A 27,610-nucleotide genomic window follows, 5' to 3' on the forward strand; every position below is an offset into this window, starting at 1 on the left:
ATTCTAGTCATTGCCATTTCCAATCGTGGCTCATTGATTCCTACATTGAAGTTCAGGATAGGTGTGCTCGTGCTGTAAACCAGAATATAATTAAACTTAATTGCTGTGATTAGATTTACTGAAATGAAATGATGTCTGTTGCTGAAGGAGCCTAAGTATGAAAACTTGGTTGTTCAGTAGGATGATATAATGCCTCATATTAAGAATTTAAGATTTACTCTAGATTTATTGTTTCTTTTTGAGAAACTGACCTATTTGTATATGGCCCACTCACTAGATCTGACACCATCAGATGCTTATTTGTTGGGGATTGCCATGGACAAAGATTTTCAAAATCTACAGAAAATTGCTATTTATATAACATATATAACATTTATATATGTTATATAAATGGTAAAGATCACTTTTAACATATCAAACACCTTGAAAAATAGACTAGGAAAATGCCTAGAATTTGTGGAAACTATTTTGGGCCATATGTAACTGGTTTAATTTCTCATATTGATAGTTATGAATAAAGCATCACCAGTAACTTTTTATTTTTTATGCAGTTTTGATAATTAAATATACTGTTTTTTTCCTCCCTTCCCCTTCCCATTGCAGTATGATGAACTAGTTCCATCAACACTAACCACTCAGTATGGTGGTTTCTATATAAACTCAGGGGAACTTGAATTTAGAAATCTTTCCGAATCCGAAATAGATGAACCTCATGGAGAAACAAAGCAGAAAAAGAGGGTATGTATGTAAAATCTATGATATATCTTTGCAAGATACATCATAGTTTTTAATTATTCCTGAAACTTTGGGAAGTAACTAATATATCTACACATCTGGCTTCGTGGCATGGTATATTATTTAATCGAAATATGTAAATGGTATTTTGGCAAAACGAGATCAATGTCTTTACCTGATATACAGCAATCTTTAGGGTCCATAGCTATTAAAATGTTGCATTGGTATGAGAGGATCTAAAGACCCAGCAAAACTTTCTCCACTTATACTGTCTGAGTCATGCACGATATAGCATTCAGTTGCCTGATGTTCTTTTTGCTGAATGTGGTGTCTGCTTTTGACATATTGCAAAAGGAAGTATGATTTGTCAGACATACCTTTTTTCTAATTGTCAGCTGTCCAGTTGTAATGTTCACACCACTTGATACAAGCTAAACCGGTAACATTGACTTTGAGGCCTGCTATTAAATCCCGAGTATGTGGAGTATATCACATTGCCCTACAGGAAATGGGTTTGGTGAATTGAATTTCCTTTTGCACTGTCAAGAAGCTACATGATTGTTTGTTTTGCATATTCAGGTTATCTACATTGTTAGCTAGTTATCTTAATCTCATTTTGCCCAATTATTTTTGTAATGAAAACAGCCCAGAGTATGTGGTGTTCTTGCATCATGCAAGAAGGCAGCCATATTCTGTGATTGTGTTTAAAAAAAAAAAAAACAAAAAAAAAAAAACTGATCACTCATTATTCCTGCTGTATAGCTTCAGTTTTCCAGATTTATAATGAAGAATGTCTTTTTTTGACCCTTCTCCATCCCATGGGATGGAGAAGGGGTCATAAATTATTATTTACACCATTTTTATTTTTTGCAAAAATAAAAGTTAACATTAAATTCAGAAATGTAAATTCTCTGAATTTCTGTTTATTTTCATTGGGCATCTGGTGTTACTAGTCTGTGTTGCATGTGGTGTGGCAGATAAAATGTAGGAAACAGCGTTCTTCTCAGTAATGTGTGACCATAATGTTTCATTATAATTGTGTGGTGCAAAGGGAATTAAGTGTCCTTCAGCAAGATGACAAAAAGATAAGATGTAAAATGTCAGAAGATATGTGGGCACAATTTTCCATAAACTGTAAAATCTAGAAAAGGTGACACATTTGCTTTATGAACACTACATATATGTGATTTTTCAATTTCAAGTAGTGGGAAATGCAATAATCAGGCATTTGCTGACAAATAATCATAAAGGCAATGTGCACTGAGCATAGCTGTAACTCTCTGGATTTACAAATCTGTCTTTTTCCATTTGGAAACATGATTTGACATCTGTCTCGCTGTTGCAGTATAGTTCTTCACTTTTCTACAAAAAATACATTAAAAAATGGAATTAAAAAAAAAGTTTGAATTTCTGCTTATTTTTGCTAATAAATAGGCCATCTAGTGTGCTAGTATACATTGCAAAATGGAACACTGTAAAACAGCATTGTGACTATTTGTGCTGTCCGAATCTAATAATAATCTTCTTCAGTAATACTTGAAAGAAATACAATGTGAAATTTCAGAAGACATGCAAAATTTTCCATGTACTTTAAACTTGGGATAAGTTTAAAGTACATGAAATGTGATGTAATTTCATTGCCATAAATCAAAAGGTAGTTACAGAAAATCAGACATTTGCAAGCAAAATAAGCTTAAAGACAGCATGCAGTGCATAGAAATAAACACAAAAGTACATAGATATAGCATTTTGTAGTGACATTGATGTTTTCATACATCCTGAAAGTTGTTTATTTGCATGGTTTATCACACAACATAATCTTATCTGAATGATGATAGTTACATAGGTGTGCTGTGTAGAAATGTTCTAGTAATGAAATAAAAAAAAAAAAGTTGGAGGGAAAAAAAAAACAAGTAGGCATTGTTAATAAAATTGCATAGATGGAAAGATGAGTTATTCATGGTTCTGAAAAATGTGCCATTTTCATTTGCAATAATAAAAGTGGTGGTAACCAATAAAAAAAAAAAAGAAAAAAAAGTCAAATCAGAAGTAGCTTCCTCTGTCATCAGTGGAAGGTGACTCTATAGGTACATTTGGTATTTTCTGAACAACATGTAACCATTAAACTGTTTTGCACTCAATATTTTACATTCAGGAGTAGCAAGTAGAGGAGGATTGATTTATGTGCTAAAAGGAAGTTGCATTCCTTTCCTGTTAAAGTGGCTGAATACAGGAGCTCTCCGACTTAGAAATACTTGACTTGTGGAAATTCAACTTTACGTAAGTTTTTGCCGGCCGGTGCAAACTGGAAAAAAAAAAAAAAAAAACGTGGAAACGTATTTTGCATCCCGTAGGAATAAATGGAGGTATTGTGAAAATATCGTAATGTGACTCCAATAACACATTGTTTTTTTTTTTTTTTTTTTTTTGTAATTTGTTCCAAGTCCTTGGAAGTGAAATTTTGCTATATAACTAAGCTCTCTCTCTCTCTAAAAGGTCATATATATATATAATGGAAATTGCACTACACTTTCATCGTTATCATATGTTCCCGTTATAAGAATCAATTTTTGAACACCTTTGTGATATTTTTCTAAAACACATTTCTTGGAAGTCATGACTATAAAACAATAAAAAGAATTTCACTTTCCAGTTTATTGGGCTTTTCTGTTAATGCATCTAATTACAAACGGGTAGTAAACTCTATTTTATTGCTTTTGCGATAATACCGATAACTGCAATTGTGTGGGTTTTTACACTATTATGATGAAATGTGTTCCCCTTTACTGAACTCTTCAATCATATAAAAAATTTTCAGAAACTTCTCTTCATTCCTATTTACGTATTACAATATGAAGGGAAAGCAACCAATGAAAAGTGCAAGTGCCAGGAAACAAAACAAAATTCATTTAGAAATGAAGATTAAAATGATCAAGAAGTACAAAGCAGGACAAAGTTTATTGCCAATTGCAAGGGAATTAGGTCTCACTGCTTCTATAAAAGAACAAGTCAACGGATCAACGCACTTAAGATCAACAGCGATCACAAAATAGCGTTCATGTGCTGTATCGAAGATGGAACAGCTGTTAATAATGTGGATGGAAAATCAGATTCAGAATTGAGTGCCTCTGAGTCTAATGACCATTCAAGCAAAAGGAACAAGTATTTATGGAGTTATTAAGGATTAGTACGGCAAACCCCAACCCAAGTTTGTGACAAGCAGGTGGTTTAATAGGCTCAAGCATTGTGCTGGTTTCCACAATGTTAAAGTATGTGGTGAAGTCGCTGGTGCTGATTCTGCAGCTGCAGAGAAAAAATTTAACACAGCAAATTTTTAATATTAATGAGACTGCTCTGTGTTGGAAAAAAAATGCTGGATCGAACATACATTGCCAAAGAGGAAAATACAATGTCAGGTTTCAAGGCTTCTAAAGATAGGGCCATGCTCTTGCTTGGGGCTAATGCAGTGGGAGATTACAGATTAAAACCACCGCTTGCGTTCTGGAAATCCTTGTGCATTTAAGGGCATCAATAAATCCACCCTATCAGTGCATTTCCAATCGAACCAGAGAGCATGGATATTAATCTCTCTCTCTCTTTGAGGATTGGTTTAAATGCTGCTTCATTCCCGAGGTTGAAAAATATTGTAAAGACAACGATGTTCCTTTCAAGATTTTGCATTCTATTAGACCAGAGGTTCCCAACCTTTCTCGGTTCACGGTGCCCTTAGTGTCCCAGTAGTTTTTTCACGGCACCCCTAGGCCAAAAGAAATACCTAACACAGTGGTTTTCGACCTTTTAATATATACCTATATAATAATTTTATTCTTTATATAGAGGTACTAAATAAAGATCAATTATAGATCACAAAATTAAAAAGATACGGTACAATGGATATTGTACCCTTTTATAATGAAATAAATATATAAATTTCAAAATAATAATAACTTTAAGTAACTTAAACCCAAATTACACGGCACCCTAGTTGAAAACCACTGTATTAGATAATGCCCCTGGACATCCTATGCATCTAGATGATTTCAATATAAATATGACTCCCTTGAACAAGAGAGTCATTTATGCTGCCAAACAAGACTTCACTCATCCGACCTATGGATCAGGGTGTTATTTCCTATTTAAAAGCATTTACTATTTACGCACCAACATTTGCTCAGGCATTGTCTGCAGTAGACGATGAGAAAAATTTTACGTTAAGAGACTTTTGGAAATCTTACAATATTTACCAAGCCATCTTAAAATTAATAAGGCCTGGGCAGAAATTACTAAAAGTTGCTTAAATGGTGCATGGAAGAAAATATGCCCAGAGCACGTAAAAGGGTTTGAAGGGTTTGAAAATAGACGAATCATATGAAGAGCTTACAAATAAGATTGTAAAGGTAGAGCCACTTCAGTTGGAGGTTGATGCCAAAGAAGAGAAGGAATTATCTAACGAAGAACTTTTGACTTGCAGTCAGTGATAGTGAAAGAAGAAAATGCTGACGAAACTCAAGATGAACCAAATGAGGAGCCGAGACACTTCATCACCAGAGATGGCAATGGCATTTTGTGAAATTGCATCGGCAATGGCGAGGTTTGAGAAGATGGATGATGACAGCAAACGATTCTTAAAAGTTAACAGAGGGGTGAATGATTTGCTTGCTACAAAGAAATCTGTGATTAAAAGAAAAAAAGCCACCGCCCAGTCATCCATCAATATTCTTTCGTAAGGTTGAGTGGCCGATCCCTTCTAAATCTCCACAGCCCTCAACCTCTGCAGCGGCGTACTTATTAGTTGAAGACGTAGATTCTGGCAATGATGCTTGAGAGGTAAAACTTAGTGACGTTATGCCTGTCTCCTCTCTTTTTTTTTTCTAATTTTGTAACTTTGAAATTTTTTTAAATTGCACGCTTTTGTAATTTTTCCTGTGCATGAGATTAAAAATTGAATGAATACAGTAAATAATTCTATTCACATGTTTGTCGAACATTTCTTTTTTCTTTTCTTTTTTTTTTTTGATTCAATCAATTCAGCGAGCATAGTTGCGAGTGCTGCACAAGCATGGGGAAAATTCTGACTTATGTAGTGTTCCGTGGACCACAACCCTTACGTAAGTCGGAGTTCCTGTATTTGGTGATTATTTACGATTATCTAGCAAGAAGTCTTAAAAGGAAAGATAGTTTGAAACAATTTCTATTATTGCATGCCACTGAAGGGTGTGTGTGTGTGTGTGTGTGTGTGTGTGTGTGTGTGTGTGTGTGTGTGTGTGTTGGCTGTCTTTGGGTAAATGTTTGATTAGTGTCATCCTCTGACAAGTATATTTAGAGAAGAGATTAGACATGATGAGAAAGGCCGTATGCATGTTTCAGCATTTGTAATTGAAAAGTATAACAAGTGATCACTAGTGATATGAATTGACACTGATAACTTCCAAAAGATGTGTCAGTTCATGATTGGAAAGAAGGTCTGAAAGCAGACAAATGAATAAACTTCCCAAGGAAAAACTTCTGGTGAAGGCAGTCCTGAACAGATCAAGCAAACTTATAACTCTAGGCATGTTATCATCACTTGTGCAGAAAGTTTGTGTTCCCCTGTTCTTGCTTGAATGTTCTTGCTTGAATGAAGCTTGCCTGTTTCTTTTAAATGGTATTCTGTTGTTTGAAATTCTAAATGTTGCTCTTCAATCCAGTGTGCTTCACATCTATTTACTGAGGTCATTACTGCTAAATATGTTGAAGAATGTGATCTGTAATTTGTTATACACATCACATTCTTCATAAAAAAAAAAAAAAAAAATGATTTCGAGGGTAGTGATGTGTAGACAATAAAATCGTACACTACCAGCTTTCAAAAAACTTTTCACTTCTTGTTTTTTACAAAGGCTACTGGGGAAGTTAGTTAAATAAAGAGTTATCTAATAACTTCACTTTTGAATTTTTTTTTCCATTTGCAAAAAGATAGCTAACAGAAATGAGAAACTAGTAAACAATCTGTAGTTCTTCAAAATACACTTGCCATCAAGGTGTAGATGAAATAAAACTGTTACTGGAGGGTATTATATGTATTATATCATTTTCTTGATTCAGCTATAAGGGGTGTTATTTCACCAGGGTAATGCAGCAAGTATGTATCTACCATTGTCATGGCTGCAATCTATAAGTTTGTTTCAGTTTATTTAGCATTTTCTTTATTCACAAAATCTGGTTCTTAACTTTAAAGGCATGGGGTTCATTTTGTTGCTGGCAATGAGGTAATAGTTGCTGTGAAGGTTACTATATTCAAGTAACCTTTATAAAACGTTCTACACAAGTGGGATAAGAGCACTTTAGCACTGCTAGGCTGAATGTGTGGAGTTTCAAGTGAGAAGTAAGCCAGAAATCCAGTTAAGTCCTTTATTGGTTAGGCTTAGAACTTCAGAACCTGTGGGACCAGTTGGAAAATAAAGTATTTTTTTTTTTTTTTTTTTTTTTTTTGCTCTTAAGTAATCCATCAGAATTAAAAATGGATTTATCAGTTGCTTGATTTGTGAATCTTAAAATAGCTAGAGATTTTGACGTAAGGCAATTATGATATACTATATTCTTACCCTAAACAGCCTTTGCACATTTTTTTCTAAAATTGATTTTTATACAAGGTGTAACGAAAAAGTTCAAGGATTGAACTGATATTTGGGAAATGGTAACGTACTGGCTATTCAGACGGATCTTCTTCAAAGCTCCTCCTTGGAGAAAAGTCTTTCCATGACAGGGCTAAGTCATAGCCATATGCCTACTATTCATCATCAGTAACGATGGAAGGAATAAAAGTATAGATCAGCTGCATTAGACTGAAGATCCTAACATGAGAGAACTCACTTTGCAATATTCAGTGAGAATGTGTAGCACAAATTTCACTCAATTTTAAAACTGTGTCCCATAAGATATGCTAGTTTCACTAGTAACTTCACATAAGTTAAATATCTTCACAGAAAGTTTAACCCTTGATAAGATTATGAACACAAGTGATTGTATCATTGTTGGAGGGTGACCCAGAGTGAGGATCATTTTTGATAAACAAGTGGCAATCTTCAAACTTTGAACCACTGAAAAGTTGCATGGCATCATAAAATTTTTCCCGAAAGCTGTTCTTAACATTTTGTGGATTTCTGTTGCACTTTCCATTATTTGAAACAAAATTGATGGAAATATCCCTGTAAAATTACTCATTTAAAAATGTGACAAAACACGTAAAACACCTTCTATTTGGTGTGCACTAATTCAGTGCAGCTGCAGACTTGGATGATCCATGCATTACCAAGTTTAGATGAGTCACCAGATAAGTTGACAGATTGCAACTTGCTATGACGCTGCAGTTTCAAGATAGAAACTTGGCCCCCAAACGTTTTGAACACGCACGCACACATGGAGTTTAGGAAGGATTAATGGATTTCATCACTACAAGAATGTCACTGAGACATTGTTAGTAAGTAGAAGATTCTGAGATATAAAACAGTAATTCATTCAAGGAAAAGAGGAATAGTTATCACAGAAATCATCCCATTTGGTAATATTTTGAAGCCAGATGATCAGAGGCTGAGAATGGTCATAAAACAGGTTTCTTTAGAGAAGAGACTGTCACTAATTTTGATCTGTCTTACCTAGAGGACAATGAACATTATCTGCATACATTGAAAGGTTATTGGTGAGGAAAAGACTAATATTGTAAATAAGTTTTAGTGGTTTTCAGTGTTGATTTGAGAGAGATTGATAAGAGACAAATGAATTTTATAGAGATAAAAAAGAATAAGATATTGAAATTCGGTTTGCAGCTATATAAAATGTAAATTGATTTCATATCAATGAACATCATTGAGATGAAATCAGAAGAGATTAAATAACACACATGTTTGACTAAACATTCCATGTTTTTTGGAAGTTTAGATTTTTTTTTTTTTTTGTAGATATGTTTATTCCTTTTAGTTTGCCTGTTTATGAGGCCTGATTGTGATATATAAGGCAAAGTAGACAACTCCTTGACATAGCATTAAGGAGTGTTGGGTCTTGCCATGATGTTTGTCATAACTTTGAAAGCCATTGCTTTTACTGCTTGTTAGACGAGCACAGTTGAGGCTGTGTGGGATTTTTCTATCAGTTCTCAAGACCGAACTAATAAATATTTCCACCTTACAATCCAGTAAGTTCCCTGTACTGAATAATTTTCCCACTGCACCCCCTTTTTACTTTACAAAAAGAAAAGGTATTAATTTAATAAAACTGTCCTTGTCATGGGAATATTAGCTTCTCCTTTTAAATGCAAGTTGAAGTAATTTGGTTAGCTGTCGTTTTGACTTTTTAAAATTGTGTCCTAGAAAAACTGAATAAAATCTGGATCTGGCGGACAAAAAAACTGCATCACTTGTGAATTTTGCAAATGTGTTTTGCACTGCATTGTGAGTTGCAGAAATGTTCAAAATGCCTTTGTTATATGGGATATATCTCTGTGAATGAAATCAGATGAAAAGATTCCACCTGATAGATCTAATTGCCACAAATATCATCCCAAAGGGTAAAATGCGTAATCAATGGAAATATGAGAAATCATGCAAATGTCAATCATGACAACCAAACATATATTTTATTGCATTTATGTGTACAAACTGAAATGACAAGTTAACTTAATAGTATTATGTACTGTAAATCAGCAAAATAAGTCCTCAATATTTTGTGGTTCCTCCTTGAGCTGCAATTACAGCGTTGCAACTATCTGACATAGTGTTATTCAACTTCTGGATATACGGTTGCCCAATTTCGTGGTACCAGAACCTTACAGTGCCCTCCTGCAGCTGAATCTTACTTGATGGCTTCTTCTGAGAAATTTTAGACGACATTATGTACCAGCAATTTTCAATAGGGTTCAAATGTGGACTGTTGCCGGGCCAGTCTAATAGTGTAAAGCAAGCATTTCTGAGGTATGACTGCACCTTAAGGGAGAAAAACGAGGGAAAACATTGGTGTAAGTATGTTTTAAGCCTTGTGAAACAAGAAGATAAACTCATCATTAAACCTAAATAGCATAAAACTTGCCAATTTTGCTTTTGCAAGGTGCTGAGTCCTGTCGAAATATGCAGTTTTCGATGTCTGTGTGGTGGGTGATCCCTAATAACGGGTTTCAGGAACTCCTCCAAGATAGCAGTGTAGGTTTCTGCATTCACCGTTCCGTTAATAAACTTAATTCGCTTCACCCTTTTTCTTGTTATGCATGTCCAGACCATCTGGACCGGTGGGGAACTTTATAGTCTGTGTTATGCAGTCAGGATGGTATACCTCCGATTTTTCTCTTCTGACATATCGCTTCCCATCCGAGCCATCCAGATTGAATTTCGATTCATCAGAAAAGATGACAGCATCCCATTGCTGTTTTGTCCATGAAACATGCATTTTAGCTGAAGCAAGTCGCTTCTTCCTCATTTGTTGGGTCAACAAAGACTTCTTCTTCTTGGGCTGATAGGCATGAAGACCACATTCCGAAAGTCTTTGGATAATTCGTGCACTTGTTTCAACACCAAAGGCCATCTCAAAGTTCAGTTTTAGATCGGGAGCACTAGCATGGTGATTACGAAGGCATAGCTATTTTAAATATTGACCTTGGGAAGGTGCAGTCACTCCTTACAGCCTGATCCAGGTCTTCTCTTCACATCACCGGCTTCGCACTTTAATTTCAGCACATAGGATACTTTTGACTGGTAGCAGCCTACTTTATCAGCGATAGCACGTGTAGAAAGCCCTTCCTGGGACAGAGAAAGAGCTACACTTTTTTTCTTGGTGTCAACTGAACACATATAGAGCGATGCTTACACCTTTGCAAAACAGGATACTAATGAGCGTGTATATCCTTCCAATGCCGTATTTATAGAAACGGTTGTTGCAGTACCTTGCAATTACTGTCCGATACACTAGAAGCGTTATCTGATGCAATACCTCTGCTTTGCAACAAACAAAATGACTGTAATCAAACAATATCTTTTACGTTTCACTACAAATGTTACTTTTTTTAAGGTGATGCAGTTTTTTTGTCTGCCACTGTATTTTCTGGAAATAGTTTATATAAAAGTTTAGAAAACAAAATACAATATTTGGCATTTGGCATTTAAACTAATAAGATTTTTTTGACAAATGTGGAATTGGTGGCAATCAAATTAATTAAAACTAATGTTATATCATTTCTTTGCATTACTTTCAATATATTACTTTCACCATATTTTCTTGGAAAAGAATTTTGAAATATTGATTTCTGTTTATAGGCAACCACTCTTGTAATAATTATTTTGTGCTTTCTTTAAATGCAAATCCTCCTATCTTGTCACTTTTGAAATAATTATATAGTATAAATTCTAATCTTCTTCCAAATAGGAAGAGTTACTTGCAACACACTATTTTTTGCGTAGACCATTCAAAATATGTTGCAAAATATATTTTGAATCTGCGAAGCCTGTTATTAAAATAACTCTTCTTTTTTTTGAGAAAAATATGGAGTATCCTTTCAATGGATTCACCTTGAATAAAACTGTATATTCAGTAATCAGCTGACTTGATTAGACAATGTAACTTTCCTTAAAAACATTTACTTTCAATTACTGTTATTTTCTGACAAAGTATTTATACCCTTAACATTTATCTTGCCAGTCTTTTATTTTTTTTTATTTCTCATATTAATGTCCTAGCAGCCATATGTGTCATTTTGCTTATGAGCAGTATGAAGTTCAAGGTACTGTTAGCATATAACTTGTTAAATCAGCCTTTTAATTTTAATGAAAGCGCAAAACACTGTGCTGTAATTAGCACATTGTGTCATAGGGTAATAAGATTAAAAACAAGTGCATGTACACAATGCTAGGAGTATAGTAAATACATTTGATGACTTTAAAGTGTTAGTCAAGACATTAAAAGCAGATATTGCTGGGATATTAGAGATGTGGTTTCAGGCAGATATAACGAATGCAGAATTTGAATTTGGGGAATACATTGTGGACAAACAGGATAGGAAGGAAGGGTTTTGCTGTTAGTTAAGAAATGCATAAAATCTAAGACAGTGCATCCAGTTGACACGGGTGGACAGTGCAATGTTGAATCAGTTTGCCATGGCATAAGCACTGGGAAAGCAGAAATGAGAGTAGGAATGGGTTTTAGGCAGGCTCTGTTATAGCTATACGTAACTATAGTTATATTTATATAACTAGTTGTAGCATCATATTAGTGCACTTCAAGTAGCTGACAGTATAGGCCTAATGACTCTGAGTATGGTGAACAACTGTACAGAGAAATAGTGGGCTAGTAAATCAGTGTCTTATAATGGGAGATTTTAACTTCCCAGATATTGACAGTAACTTTTGGGTCACTCACACACTAGGAAGACTTTTGTTGATTTATTGGATAATTGTTTTCTGCAGCAGCATGTTTATGAGGCAACCAGAGGGAGTAATGCTCATGATCTGATTACACTGGTCAACACGTAAAATGTTACAAAAATGAAAGTACCCAATCTTGATTAATTTTATGCTGCTGAACACGAAAATCACATTAAAATTTGTTGTTGGCTCTTGTTTTCGAATTACAGTTGGGGTCTTACGTTAGCGAGTTACTCTACATCAGTGTTTCCCAAACTTTTTTAGTCACGGAACACTTCATCTCGCAACGTATTCACGGAACACTTCATCTCGCAACGTATTCACGGAACACTTCATCTCGCAACGTATTCACGGAACACTTCATCTCGCAACGTATTCACGGAACACTTCATCTCGCAACGTATTCACGGAACACTTCATCTCGCAACGTATTCACGGAACACTTATGAAACACAAGTTTAGCAGGAGCCAAAGAACCCTTTGCTAACATTTTATTACATATGATGCACTGCATCAAGAGCATCTTTATTTCCAACACATGTAAAGCTGAAATTCAAATAACTCTCATCATACTTTCGTTTTGGTCTTTTATTAGTTGGTTACTTGTTTTTTCACTTCGGATTTTTGGGGAACAAAAGGCTGCGATTGTTCATCACTTTGAAGTGTGACAATATTGTGTTCATTTTCATCGACCACAGTTGCAATATTAGAAGTACTTGCTTCTCGTTTTAAAGTTCCATTTTTCAACTACAAATCTATTTCATGGTCACATATTTTAATAATAATATTGCAAAATACTGAGAATTATCAAAAAAATTTATGCAAGGAAGTGTTTAGTTATATCAGTTTGCTTCCCTTTCTCCCTCAACTGCATATGAATGACATATTATATCACTACATTACTGCTTTTTCTTAGATGTCATTACCTCTAAGCATACTTCTCTGTGCAAAGCCCACCAAAATAGTGTTCCAATGCCTATTTGATTATTAGTCTATGCCAGTTTATTAATAACTGAAAAAAAAAATGTTAAAAATTATAATGATACAAAAGTGGTGTATGCTACAGATTTGCAAAATTTATTTTATTTTTTTAATTATTAATTACAATTTTTCACGGAACACAGTTTGGGAAACGCTGCTCTACATTATCAACTACAGCTCTTGGTACAACATTGCATGCTCTTATGTGATCGGCAACTGTCGCCTTGCTCTGCATCATGTGATAAGTTGTTGCTTCAAATGTGTCTTCAACTGTGTTGCAGTAATCCTCGAATATGGCTAGGGACTGGGTGATTTTTCTCAGTTAATGGCTGATCTCTCTGAGATTCCTACTTTTTACTACTAATGTTTTACTACAACACAAATGCTACTTTTTACGTAGCATTTGTGTCATGCAAGATTAATTATGTCCCGTAATTGTGTGAATAGTCCGATGACTTCTGTTATGTATGTGGAGAAGTCACGCTAGCTTCAAGACAGCGTCCCTTAACTCAGACCATAATAAAGGTCTACTTCTTGTATTTGGGTGTAAAGTAGGCTACCAGCACAAGAGCTGGGCTTCATACTGGTAGTGCTACAGCACTATCTGTTCATCAAAACTCAATGTGTGGGTGAATCGAAAGGGATGTTTTATGCCTTTCGCAGTGCCCAATGGAGGGAGCCAACAAATCATGTCACAGACTGCTACTTCTGTATGGTGCCTCCTATTAGAAAAGGGATGACAATGAAGAAAAAGTGTACAGTGACGTACCCAAATATACCATCTGTATTTCATCCCATTCCTCACGATGAACCACTACCTATTCCTGATGAACCACCCGACTATTTTTCTGTACACTCTGATGAACATCAAATTTGATATACACGAAGTACAGCAGCCGTTTACGTCAAGGGATCCACCATTTTGCCCAAGCCTTTCTTTATCCTTCTGAACCACATAAGATCACAGAAAGCGAGCTTAATGGCCTCATCAGGGATCTGGAACTGCCGAAGAATAAGGCAGTGCTTTTGGCCTCAAGGCTACAACAGTAGAATCTTCTAGATCAGGGGTGGCCAACAAGTCGATTGCGGCTTTAATTTCGGTTGATCACAACAAATTTTAAATATATATAAAAAACAGATTAGTCAAAATCTAAATGTTATTATTATGCGCCCCGCTGCATACTCATTACAAATCCGTTGAACCACATGACTACTCTTGTTGCCACGCAGTCGCTAGGCTTGTCTAGTGAAAATTCACATAGTTACGTTGTGGAGAGCAATGTATGTGTTGAATTCTTATTTAGCTTACTTAATATTAATAACTGGACAGTGTGTGTATATATATGTGTGTGTGTGTATATATATATATATATATATATACATATATATTTACACACGTTAATTTAATACCCTTTGATTTTGAATGAATACCACGAAAAAGAGTAAAACGTATGATTTTCATCATGAGTGGGAACTAGAATGCATTTTTTGTAATGATAAAAGAAAAATGTTGTTTGATTTGCAATACTTCTATGGCTATGCCCAAAAAACAAAATTTAGAAAGGCCCTTCATTGCACTTCATGGTAAATACTAATTGGATTTTCCACCTAATAGTGATCTTAGAAAAAAGAAGTAAATTAAAAGAACTTAAATCCAGATTATTCACACAATTTTTTTCGTGACACCTAATTTACAATCTAAAGCAGTAACTGTAGCATCATTTAAAGTGAGTCATCTTCTTGCAAAAAAATGCAAACTATTTTCTGATGGTTAATTCATCAAAAATGCATTTTTAGAAATAAGATTCTCTTTTCGAAAATTTTAAGAACAAAAATGAAATTAAAAGTGCTTTTCAAGATCTGCAATTATCTTGAAACACTGACGATGCATTGAAAAAATGAGAAAAATGTGAGTGAACAATTGCGTGCTCATATTGCTAATTGTGTCTCCTTTTCTTTACAACTGGATGAATCTACAGACGTCAGTGATATAGCTTGTTATTCGTATGGTTTTAATGATTCTGCCACTAGAGAAGGACTGCTAGGTATGGTTTTGTTAAAAGAAAGAACTAGAGGTTTTAATATGTTTAATTCATTCAAAATTTTAAAAAGTTTTTATTGAAATAATTAAATTACCGCTATTTAAGCTCATATCAATAACAACAGATGGAGCTAAAGCAATGATGGGGCATCTTAACGGATTCATTGCATTGTGCCAAAAGGATGATAAATTCCCAGATTTTTTGAGTTACCACTGTATCATCCAACAACAAGCATTAGCCAGCAAAAGATTAAATTCTAAAAGTGTTATGGACATAGCTTTCAAAATTGTGAATTCCATCAGAGGACGATCTCTTCAAAGGTGACTTCAAAATGCAACACTATGAAAACAAACCATATCAGATAGTACATACAGATGTGAGGTGGCTGATTCAGAGTAAGTTTCTGCAGAGATTTCGAAATTTGCTGAATGAAATTAAAAAAAAAAAATTGTTGATCAAAGGGGAGGTTGAACAAAGGTCATCAACCACTCCATATCTTGTAGCTGCTGATTATCAGCAGCTACAAGATATGGAGTGGTTGTGTGTTTTTTGGCAGATTTTACCAGTAAATTAAGTGATCCGAATTTTGAATTAAGGAAAAAAAAAAAAAAAATAGAAATGTGAGTGATTTGATTAGTAGTATTTCTGCATATAAATATCAAAATATCAATTTTTGGCAATGGCTAAGGATCTCAAAGAAAAAAAATTCAATCAAATTTTGCAAATGTGTAAGATCATTTGCAAAAATATCCTGTTTTTGAATTTAATTGTGAGAAATATGTTTCTGAAATTGAGAAAGTTGTGATGATTTTGAAACCAGATTCAGTGATTTTAAAACAATTGAAGACATTGTTCAATATATTTCTCATCCATTTAATGTTGACTTAGATACAAAACAAATAGCAGAAAAATATCACTGAGATTTTTCACATGGAGAAAATATTACTTGAAAATGAAATTATTGCAAAATGCCAGGTCATCAGTAAAAGACTTGAGAATATGTTTGCCAAGAAAAGTATCCAAATGTAAAAAAATGCTGTGAACTTTTAAATTCCTGTTTTAGTTCCACATATCTATGTGAATCAGCCTTTTCGTATTTGAAACAAACAAAGATGAAGAATTGGTCTACTCTTAGACTTGCATACAGAAGATTCTTTACGGTTGGCCTTATCACAATATATCCCTGATTTTGAAAGCTTGTCAGATGACATTAAGATACAAACTTGACATAAACTTAAATATGTATGAATTTAAAATAAGAATTCTGAATTGTATTTAATTTTAAAATTTATAAACGACATTTTTCAGTATGTGTTGATTAACTTTTTTAACCATGGAAATGAAATTCTTGAAATGTTAGTATTAGTAATGGCCATATGGTGCACGGAATCCTAAGGCTTATGCTGCACCAGCCAAAGAACAAAAAGAAAAAAAGAAAGAAAGAATAAAGTAATATTAATAAATAATAATAAACAAAAAGGAAATAGACAACCTGTATGTGTCCCTCCTCCTGTATGCAACTGTCTAGCTGAACTTTGAAATTCCCCAAACTGTCAGCCTCTACCACCCATGTAGGCAACTTTTATTCCAGTAATTTATAACTCACTGGCTAAAATAAAATGTTGGCATAGAGCTTCTTAATCTTCTCCATGATGTAAACTGTGTGAGATAAAAAGCCCAATTCCTCCTCCTCCAAGGCATACCTCAAGATACGTCGTCTGCTTGACACCTCTCAAGGAGAGGCCTCCAGCATGGCAAACAGGTGGCTTCACCATACTGAGCTAGCCCTTGAAGCGACCTTGCCCCATTAACATCCTGGATGCAGGGCATCTAGGATGTTAATGGGGCAAGCCTTGCAGCCACTCTGTCTTTGAGCTTCTTGTGGGAATTTTCTCTTATAAAGAACACCAAATCATCTGCATAACCCAAGATGACAATGCCTTCCACATCACATAATTCCAGATATTTATCCAATACAATAGATCAGAATGGTGGCTCAAAACTGGCTTCGATGGACAGCCATGCTCCAAGGAACATCCTTCCTTGGAAAATGAGGTTTTGACCTATCGCCTTCCTGTCTTGAAGATAACTCGACAAGCTGGTACAAATTAGTCAGCCAAAGGAACATGCTAACCCTGTGGAGGATACTATCCCACTACATGGCATCAAATGCCCCTCAAGGTCCACAAACAAGCTTAGGACATATTGACCAAGATGTTCATTTGCATAAGTGACTACACAATTTATGGCGTCCTTTGAAGAGGAGCCATTTTTAAAGCTGTATTGATTAGAGACAAGTATGAGAAAATTCTCATGTAAGTAAGGGGTATGAAAAGTTCCTTTTAGGGTTATGTAGACATAGAAAATTAATTTAATTGAAAAATTATCTATAAAAACTTATTGTACAAACAGCAGTGCCTCAGTCTGTATGTAGCATTCATCAAATGAAGTTTGATAATGGGTGTATTGTCTCATGCAGACACTCATGAGTTGCCTTGGTGCATTTTATATAACAATAATAACTTACTTATATATAATAATAAGCACTTTAAATAAAAAAAAAAAAAATCTCTGCTTCATATGTTGCAGTTTATTTAAAATCTATGCCATTTCCCATGAATAGAAATGTATTATTAGTAGATGGTAGATTGCGGCACATTTTGAAGAAAAAAAGTAGATCACATCACAATTTAAATTGGCCATCCCTGTTCTAGATCATTCTGTAAAAGTGACAACATTTTGTACTTGAAATAAAGACTATGATAAATTCTATCAAACAGAAGGTAACTCACTGTTTGTAAGGATGTTGATAGCCTAATGGCAGCAATGAACATGAGGCACTTTCCCGAAGAATGGCAGCTATTTATAGACACTTCTAAGGTTAGCCTTGAGGCTTATTATTACACAATGGAAATATGCTGTCTTCAATACCTCTTGCATATGCCATCCACAAAAAAGAAAACATAATGCAAACATGGAGAACATCCTCTTAGGTGTACACTATCAGAAGTGTGAGTGGCTGATATGTGGTATTTAAAGGTAATAGTCATTTTATTAGGACTACAAAAGGGTTACTCTAAGTCAGTGATTTCCAAACTGGGAGGCACGGACTAGTGCAAAAGGAGACGCGAAAAGTTTAACAGAAATGTAATTTTTATAACATAACATATAAATAAAAAAATATATACATATAAATAAACTTTCATAACATAACATTAAATTTTATAACCCATTTTTTAATGCATTTACCACCACCTATCTCACTCTAACTTTGATAAACATGGGATAAACATTTATTTGGAAAAAAAATATTGTATTTTGCTGAAATGGATGGATTGATTGATTGATTAATTATGATTGATATGATGTAATGTAATATATACAATTTAGTGCATACTATGTATGACATATATAGGTAGATTGCATAGTATAGCATTAGCTGCATGGTTGAAAATATGGTTTCAGTGGTGTGCGATTGTGTTTTTTGTTTTTGGCGTGATTACTTACTGATAATAATCGTTAGTAATTTAGAAGTTTTAGTTCTAAATTACTAACATAATTTGGAACTACGTTTAGAACGTAATTTAGAATGTAATTATTAATACTACATGAAATAATAAGCATCTGTAGTTCTAAATTACATTAGTATTAATAATTATTGTATTAACATATTAAAAATAAGAAATTGCACAATTATAGATGCTTTACTTCAAGGGAGGCACCGGGAAAATTTTACAGGTCAAGGGAGGTGTGGGCTCAGAAAGTTTGAGAACCGCTGCTCCAAGTATTGTTGCTTTCTCTGCAAGTGGGATCTAGGTAAAGAACTAGAGTTATTTACCTAGATTCCAGTTATGCTGTAGGTTATTATCCAACAGTTTGTAGGGGAACAAAAATAAAAACTTGTACTTATTGTTCCTTCATTCGACTTCACTCTTAAAAAATTATACAGAAAGTATCTTTATGATTTTACCAAAAAAAAATGTAAGTCCGAAGTTATGTAACTCTGGGACCAACTGTATTATGTTACCTCCTTCCCCCCCCCCCCACCCTCCCTCTGACTTCTAAGTTCTGTCTTCAAGGGTGCACATATGTTCTTCAACATTTAGAAGTCATTCTCTTGCTGTCCACTTTCACTACAGTACCTCAAATATGTTACAGCGCGCACTTTTTTTTTTTTTTTTACCAGACTAAGGTCACTTTTTCAGAATGCACAGGTATGGGCCTCCGACCATGCAGGACCAGATGCATGTAAAGTTCATGCTTTTGTGCTTGTCCAACATTCTTTCCTCTCAGTTACACATATGTTTACTCATTTAATCACACACACTCAGACAGAACACATATTAGAGGGTAATCCCAGAAAGGACAGGAAAGGGGGATTTTATGCTCTTAGTTAAGCATGTTAAATCTGAGGCAGTGTATTCGGTGACATGGATGGCCAGAGCAGTGTGAGCCAGTTTGGTGTGACATAAGCACTGGTAAAAATGAAATTAGAATAGGAGTGTATTATAGGCCTAATGACTGTGATGAATATAACAAAGAGCTATACAGGGAAATAATGAGCCCGTTAATCAGAATGGCTTATAATGGACGATTTTAATTTTCCAGATATTGATAGGAACTATCAAGACCTTTGTGGATTTATTGGATGACATGTTTTCTACAGAAGCATGTTAGAGAGGCAAGAAGAGGAAGCAATACTCTTGAACTGAATGTCAGCAGCGTTTCTTCACTGATTAAGAATCTCCACATAAAAGATCTGAGTTGCAGTGATCACAATGGTGATGTGGGATTTATTTACACCCATACCAACTGTTATGGGTAAAGGGAAGGTTTTGCTGTTTCAAGTGTGACTACAGTGGTCTCAGACAGTTTTTAAATTCTATATAGTGGGACCATCTGATGTTACCAACAGCAAATTCTAAAAGGGAAGCATTCAGGAAAGTAATTATATAAACTACTAGACATTTCATACCAACTAATAAATACCTGTTTAGATCTAATTGGATGTCAGATGAAATTGAGATTTTTAGCAGAGAGAAAAAATGTATGGGATACATATAAATTTTCAGGTGATAGAGAAGTCTATAGTAAATATAAACTAGTCTGTAATCAAGTCACAAAGGAGGTTAGGCAGGCTAAGGCAGATAAGTTTTTGGCAAAGAATGGCAAGAAAAGCAGGAAAGGCTGCATTACCCATATTAACAATGGAAGGAAGGAGTTGAATTATGTTGATCCACTTGATGTCTATGGTTTAACTGTTGATGATCCTGCTCAGGATGCTGACAAACTGAATGAGTATTCATGCATGAGGAGTTCTAGGAAGGAGAATGCAGAAGTGCATCATACAATAACAGGGATCCAAATGATTTTATGATAACTGAGAGGGAAGTGGAAGAGAGTCATTGAAGCTTAATATATAAAAAAAAGGTACTTGGGATGGATGGGATTTGCCCAATAAGGGAGCAAAGGAGATGAGCGAACACACCCATAATAATGAGAGAATGTTTGGGTTCAGTGGAGCTTCCTGTGCACTGGAGATGTGCAACAGTATTCTCTAGTTCAGAAAGGAGGATCAAAAGGAGAAATGAGTAATTGCAGACCTGTTACCTTAACTTCAGTTCCTGGGAAAATAGTCTGTGGTTAAATAAGTAATACAGGATCATCTAGGCAGGAATGCAATTATACCGAAGTCACAGCATGGATTGGTTAAGGGATGACTTTCTGACCAATCTGATTTGATAATATAGTGCAGTAAAAAAGGAATTGGATGCAAAAAATAATTTTCATATCACATTTGGATTTTGCGATAGCCTTTGATACTATTGCACATAAAAAAAAAAAAACTGCTGTACAAATTGGAGCAGTGTGGCATTAAAGGGAAGTTACTGCTATGGATAAAGGGGTGGCTCAGTGGTAGAAGGTAAAGTGTTTATCAATGGACACTGCTTTTTGTGGATTAATGTTTTTAGTGGAGTCCCCCAGGGTTTTGTGAGGGCTGATGACCCTCCTATGTGTGAGTCCTGTGGCACAATCTTAACAATCAGACACATTTTAGTTGACTGTACCAGTTTTAGAAATGCTTGTTTTACCGCTTTTAACCATCTGACTGAGCCGTATACACTCAGTCAGATTTTATCTGACAATGACCATGTGTCTGCTGTTTTTAATTTTCTAAAATTAGTAAACCTTTTTACTCATATTTAAATCTTTTTATTTTAAGATTTAATACTGTCACTTGATCTGTTACAGCTTATACTTGTTTCTATAATCTGACGTAGTGACCTAATTCGGTAGGTCACTGAAAGTATTTATTTCTTATGACAAGGGTTTGGCGCATTATAGCCATAGCTGCTGATGCGCCAATAAAAACTCAATCAATCAATCAATCAACCCCCAGGGTTTTGTGCTGGGCCCATTGTTGTTTTTCTTATTTATCAGGCTTAATGTCTGTGTTTGTAGGTGATACATAGGTTGGCAGGGTGGTTAATGGCAGTAATCAAGGTAAGCTACTGCAATAAGATCTAAGAAAATAAGGCAGGTGGGTTGAGAAAATGCAGTTGAAGTTTAACATTGACAAATGCATATGGGTAGCAGTAATTCCAGATTAACGTACCAACTGTGTGGTATTATACTCAGGCTGTTTAGGGTCTAATGGCACCAGGGGTTCCCCCATCTCCGCATAATATACATTGTGGTGCAATACAGAACACACAGAGTATGGATATTGTGGTGTGTAATGTTTTTTGTACCGCTGTTCATCTGGCCTTTTAGCTGTTGGATCCCTAATAGGACCCACTTTTGCCCACACTATGCCCTGTGGAGGCAGACCAGGTACACCGTTATTTTAGATATTTACTCTGGCAGGTCCTTCTACCTAATTTCCTGAGATTTCAGCTAGAAATTGGATCAGGCTGTAAGAGATGTTATGTGGGGTAGAGTTAAAAATTTTGATTGTGGGGCTCGTGTAGTTTTGACAAGGGTTGAACACTAGTCATAAGATAGCTAAAGAAGGAAGGGAGAATGTGGGATGAGAGACATCCCCCCAGAGAGACATCCCCCCAGACGGTGGGACAGGCCCATACCCCACCAGAAAAGGAAGGGGGGTAGCAAGGGGGGGACTGGACCCACCTCTACCCCCACTGCCAGGGGAAGGGAAGCTAGGCCCATGCAAGGGAACGTGGTTTGTTGAGATACTAGATGTACCACAACAACAAAGACTCAGTACAGCTCTGCTGACATCAGAGCTGTACTGAGTCTTTGTTGTTGTGGTAATCTTGTTCAGAATTCAGGAAGTCACTCATGGGATCAAGTTCACGTCTGGTGAGGTCCACATCAGAGATAAGTGGTTTGGTTACACTTGGGACGCATGTCCCTTCCAATTGTCATTTGCCGATCGGTAAGGTCCAAGTCAGGGATATACAGCTTAGTCACAGTTGGGGGCGCATGTTTTCCATCCGGTTGTGTCTTGGTGGTCGATGGTTTCAAGGATGGTCAATGCATTGTGGTCACTTGATGGTAGTAGTACAAGGGTGGTTCAATAAAGAATTGCCCTGACTTAGCTGCAGAGGTGCTAGCCTGTTGATTCCTGGCACAGGGTTTAGTCCTTCTCTACATAGCCACTGTGCAAATTTGCACATTTTCCCCATCGATGGATGGGGCTACGGATACCATTTTTGTAGAAGTGGTGAGGTTGGTCTTTGAACCATGACTCTGTTGCAGAAATGTGTGTCTCATTGTCAGGGAAGTGGGTCCCCCGAAGAAATGATTTGAGAGAAGGAAACAGTAAGTCTGATGGTGCAAGATCGGGTGAGTAGGCTGGATGGGGCAGTATTTCATATCCACAAGTGGCAGCTTGTGTTGTTGTAATTTCAGAAGTGTGAACTGGGGCATTGTCTTGAAGCCATTCTCACACCTTTGGACAGCATGCCATGCCTACATGTTTTGATTTTCTCCCGTAATTTGGTGAGTAAGTTGGCACAATAGGCACCTCTAATTGTTCTACTTTTCGGCAGGTAATCAGTCAGTATTATGCCTTTCTCATCCCAAAACACTGTCAGCAAGCAAGACCTTTCCTGCTGACACTTGGACCCTTGCCTTTTTTTTTTTTTTTTTTTATGTGAACCCCAAACACGAGAGGTATTAGAACCTATAGAACTTAGTACCGTGCTTGGGTTGGAGGTTGAGAAGACGAAAGAAGATACTTGTTGACATTGGACTTGAACTTCTGTAGATTGTAATTTTCAGGAAATATGTATGAAGGAAGGTTGTTCCAGAAAATGGCAGTTGAATGAATAAATGAGGAAGATGAAAAGTTGGTTCTATGGGTTTGAAGTTGGACAGTAAATGGATGTTGGCTGGTGGCGGCACGTGTTCGGACTGTTTTGAAAGAGAGTGGGAATTATGGAAGCCAATTTAGAAGAACAGTGCCCATGGAAGTATCTGTAGAAGAGGCATGCAGCAGAAACAATACGTCTATCAGAAAGCGAGTGGAGAGACTTTGTTAGAGATGAATCATTAATTAACCTAACTGCCCTCTTCTGAATGGAATCAAGAAGCCTGAGAGAGGTTTTGGGGGCACCACTCCAGATGTGGGAACGATATTCCATGGCAGGGCGAGTTTGCGATTTATACAGAGTGAGCAGCTGTTTGGAAGAAAAGTAATGCATAGAGTGAAAGAGAAAACCCAAGTTTTTTAGATGCAGAGGAAGCAATATTTGTAATGTGCTTGTTCCAAGAGAGATTAGAAGTCAGGGTAATCCCCAAAAGAGATATGTCATTTTGGCTAGAAATTGGAGTGTCACTAAAGATAAGCATAGGAGCAGAAGAATTCTTTTTGCGAGATATAAGACAAGACTGAGTTTTAGAAGGGTTGAAATCAACTAAGTTGTCTTTGCCCCACTGGAGAATTACCTGAAGATCGGCATTTAAGGAATTGGTAGCAGATTTCGAGAAGTTGAAGCTGATTTAGCAGGACAAGGTTTCTCAAAATGGAAAGTGGAATGCAATGTGCTATCATCGGCAAAACAATGGATAGGATTTCCAGTCAGTGGAAGAAGGTCATTAATATACAAGAGGAAAAGAGTGGGGGAAAGAACTGAACCTTGGGGGACACCGGCATTAGTGGAGAAGTTAGAAGACAGAGAGCCATCTACCATCACCCTCAGTGAGCGATCAGAGAGAAAACTGGATAACCAATTACTAAAAACAGTCGGCAAACCATAGAAGCATGTTTAGAAGACCTATATGCCAAACACGATCAAAAGCCTTTGAGGTGTCAAGAGCAACTACTTGTGTTTCACCGAACCTTTCCGTTGAATTAGTCCATAAATGGGTAACATAAGCCAGAATATCACCAGTGGATCGACACTGACGGAATCCATGCTGGCGATCATTGATCAGGCGGAAGGTTTCTAGGTAGTCTAAGAGTTGGTGGTTAATTGATTTCTCCATTACTTTAGAAAGAGTAGAAGTAATTGCAATGGGACGATAATTGGATGGGAGGGATTTGTTACCCTTTTTAGGAACTGGCTGGATATGAGCAAATTTACAAGCAGAAGGAAAAACACCTTTGGAATAAGAAAGTGAAAAAAGGCGGCAAAGAATAGGAGTAAGTTCAGGAGAACAGGTTTCGAGAACAAGTAGAGAAATACCTTCAGGACCTGGAGCTTTCTTAGCATCAAGATTCATCAAAATCCATCTGATATCCTTTTGACGGAAGACCACAGGAGGCATTGAATGGAACGTGTTGGGAGGTGGGAGATGTTTTACCAAGATCATCAATACATGAGCTGGAAGAAAAATGGGATGCTAGCAGATCAGCTCTATACTTGGCTGAAGTGACAACAGAACCATCTGGTTTGGACAGAGGGGGAAGCAGAGATGGGTAAAAGTTGTGGCCAATAGCTTTGGCAAGAGACCAGAATGCTCGGCTACCATTAGGGCAAGAAGCAAGTTTTCTACTCTTAGCCTGTTCAAACTCTAGTTTGGAATGATTAATAACTGCTTTACAATTGTTGCGAGCTTTGGTGTAGGCAGAAAATGAAACTAAAGAATTAGAAACAAGCCAATTACGATATGCAACATTCTTCTCTTGAACAGCCTTAGCACATTTATTGGAAAACCAAGGTTTAGATAAAGGATGAGATTTTAAAGTGGAGTGTAGGATAAAGGATTCCATTCCTGCAAGAATAATTTCACTGACACAATCTGAGCAAACGTTGATATCTGAAGTTTTGAAACAGTAATCCAACCAAGGAAAAGAAGAAAAGAAGTCTCGCAGGTCATCCCATTTTGCATTCTTGTAATGCCAAACAACACGAGGTTGGGAATAGCCATGAGATAAAGGTTCCATTGGAGAAGAGACAATCACGAAGTTGTGATCTGAAGTACCTAAAGGACCACTCACTTCGACAGTGTACTTAGAAGTGTTGTTTGTGAGAAAAAGATCAAGCGTATTGGCTGTATGATTAGGATTGTCCGGTATTCTTGTATGTAAATTAACAATCTGTGCTAGGTCATTAGTAATTGCAAAAGCCTCAGCATCTCGACCTGCTGGTTCAGTGTGACTAGAAAACGGAAGCCAGCTGGAGTTGCGAACATTAAAATCCCCAACGAAAATTACCTCACTGTTAGGAAAGTCGGACTGGAGAAAGTCAAGTTGCAAAGAGAGGAAGCCAAAGAGCTCCAAGTGATTAGTGGAGTTGGGAGAACGGTGGAGACAACAGATGAATTTGACACAATGAGGTAGAGAGATTTTAAGCCAGAGAAGATCAAAGAGAGGTGATTCAAATTGCCAAGTCTCTTACAGGGAATATCAGAACGGACATATGCACAAGTACCACCTTTGAGGCAAAAGGAATCATACCGCGAATAATTTGGGCATCTGAGATGAGCAGTAGTTGAATCAACTGATAACTGAGATTCTGTCAGGAAAAAGTACTTGGGGTTTGTTAGACTGCAAGTGGAAATGGACATCGTTGAGATTAGAATTGAGAGCACGTATATTTGTGAAATGAATTAGGAAGTGCTTGGGAGGTTTAGATCTTTTCGCAGATAAGCTTGCTCTATTAGTTTGACAATTCATGGTGTATTCAATAGTAAGAAAAAGTACGTGGGACATGCTGTATGAAGTAATGAAATTTTTGGATATGGCATAGACGTAGTAAGAATATACCCAAATCCTTGACATAACGTGGCCTTGACAATGCTCCCGCATACACACTACTCTGACTCCCTCCAGTCACTATCTGGCAGAGTAGAGGTAGCAAGATTATAAACTAGCTGATCCGGAAGCCTCCTACAGAGTTACCAATAGGTTCGGTTCGGTGTACTAACTAGCGGCTGGCCTGCGAACACCGTTTTAGAGCTGTACCCTCGAAATGTAAGGAATATTGGATCTCGCCACATTCATCATAACCTCAAAAGTCATGAATCATGATGCATGATGGAAGTGATAGGGAAGGGTTGACCGGAACTTAGCTCTAGAGACTAAACATGGGTTCCACCACTTCTAGCCTCCAATAAGCAAAGTGGTGGTATTTCACCGGTTGATGAGAGTCATCTACCACCTAGTACTGCCTGGTAACATAGAGGGGTGGCGTTCCTCCATGTGGTGTGGGCACCATACCTTGACCCCTGCTTACGTTGGTTCACACCTGGGTTGTCACCCACCATGTACTTGTGCATGGAGGTTATACCCAGGATTACTTACAGTCCCACCATCGTGAAGGTGCAAGCAGAGGATTTGGCTGTCACAGACCGTCTGGACTTCACCGAAATTGGCTCCACTTGACTTGAGTGTCACCCGAATATCAGTTCCATCAGCGTTTTAGACTCGCAGGTAGCAAGTGCAACTTGTCTGCCGTATCTGAGAGAATGTCTGTGACAACCTCAAGGACCAACCTCTTGGGGGGGTGGGGAACCATGATGTTGCTATTCCATGGTGTGGTAACGTCGGGTCCCACTAGGGGCTCGGCGGCTAATAGACCGGAGGAACAAAGGGCACAACACAATATACAGCACATGACCCCCACACACTTCAAATCTCTGGCCCCGATACAATGTACACCCGCGGAGATGGGAGAAATCCCAGGAGCCGTTAGACACTAACATACCTTATACCTTATACCTTATTCCATGGACTGCTTTTTACTTTCAGGGTCAAAATGGTGTATCCAACTTTCATCCTGAGTTATTAGACGAGAGAAAAAGTCTTCCTCATTTTTTTGGCACAGGGCTTAACAACCCTTGTGATTTCTGTTGTCGATTAGCCTTCTGAAAACCAGTCAATAATCAGGAAATCCATCTTGCACTTAATTTCCGTAAATGGATTTGGTCACGAAGGACTGTTTCAACAGAGCTCACAATAATCTTCACCTCCTTGGACAAATCAAGCACAGATATCCGGCAATCTTCCATGATTAACGAGTTCACTTTTCTGATTGTGCTGTGATCAGTGGCTGAATGGGG

At 36.7% G+C, this 27,610-nt stretch overlaps 1 protein-coding gene across 1 annotated transcript in view; it reads left to right on the forward strand.

The window, feature by feature from the left end:
* Window positions 1-27,610, forward strand: part of LOC150085543 (uncharacterized) — a 419,624-nt gene that overhangs the window by 63,961 nt on the left and 328,053 nt on the right. The window contains exon 4 of the mRNA XM_090374596.1: window positions 604-738. Coding sequence (XP_090230722.1) covers window positions 604-738 — 135 coding nt within the window. The remainder of the gene's footprint in view (window positions 1-603; window positions 739-27,610) is intronic.

The sequence above is a fragment of the Mastigoproctus giganteus genome, chromosome 5, assembly GCF_048544385.1.
Source record: "Mastigoproctus giganteus isolate SK-2022 chromosome 5, ASM4854438v1, whole genome shotgun sequence".
Taxonomy (NCBI): Eukaryota; Metazoa; Arthropoda; class Arachnida; order Uropygi; family Thelyphonidae; genus Mastigoproctus; species Mastigoproctus giganteus.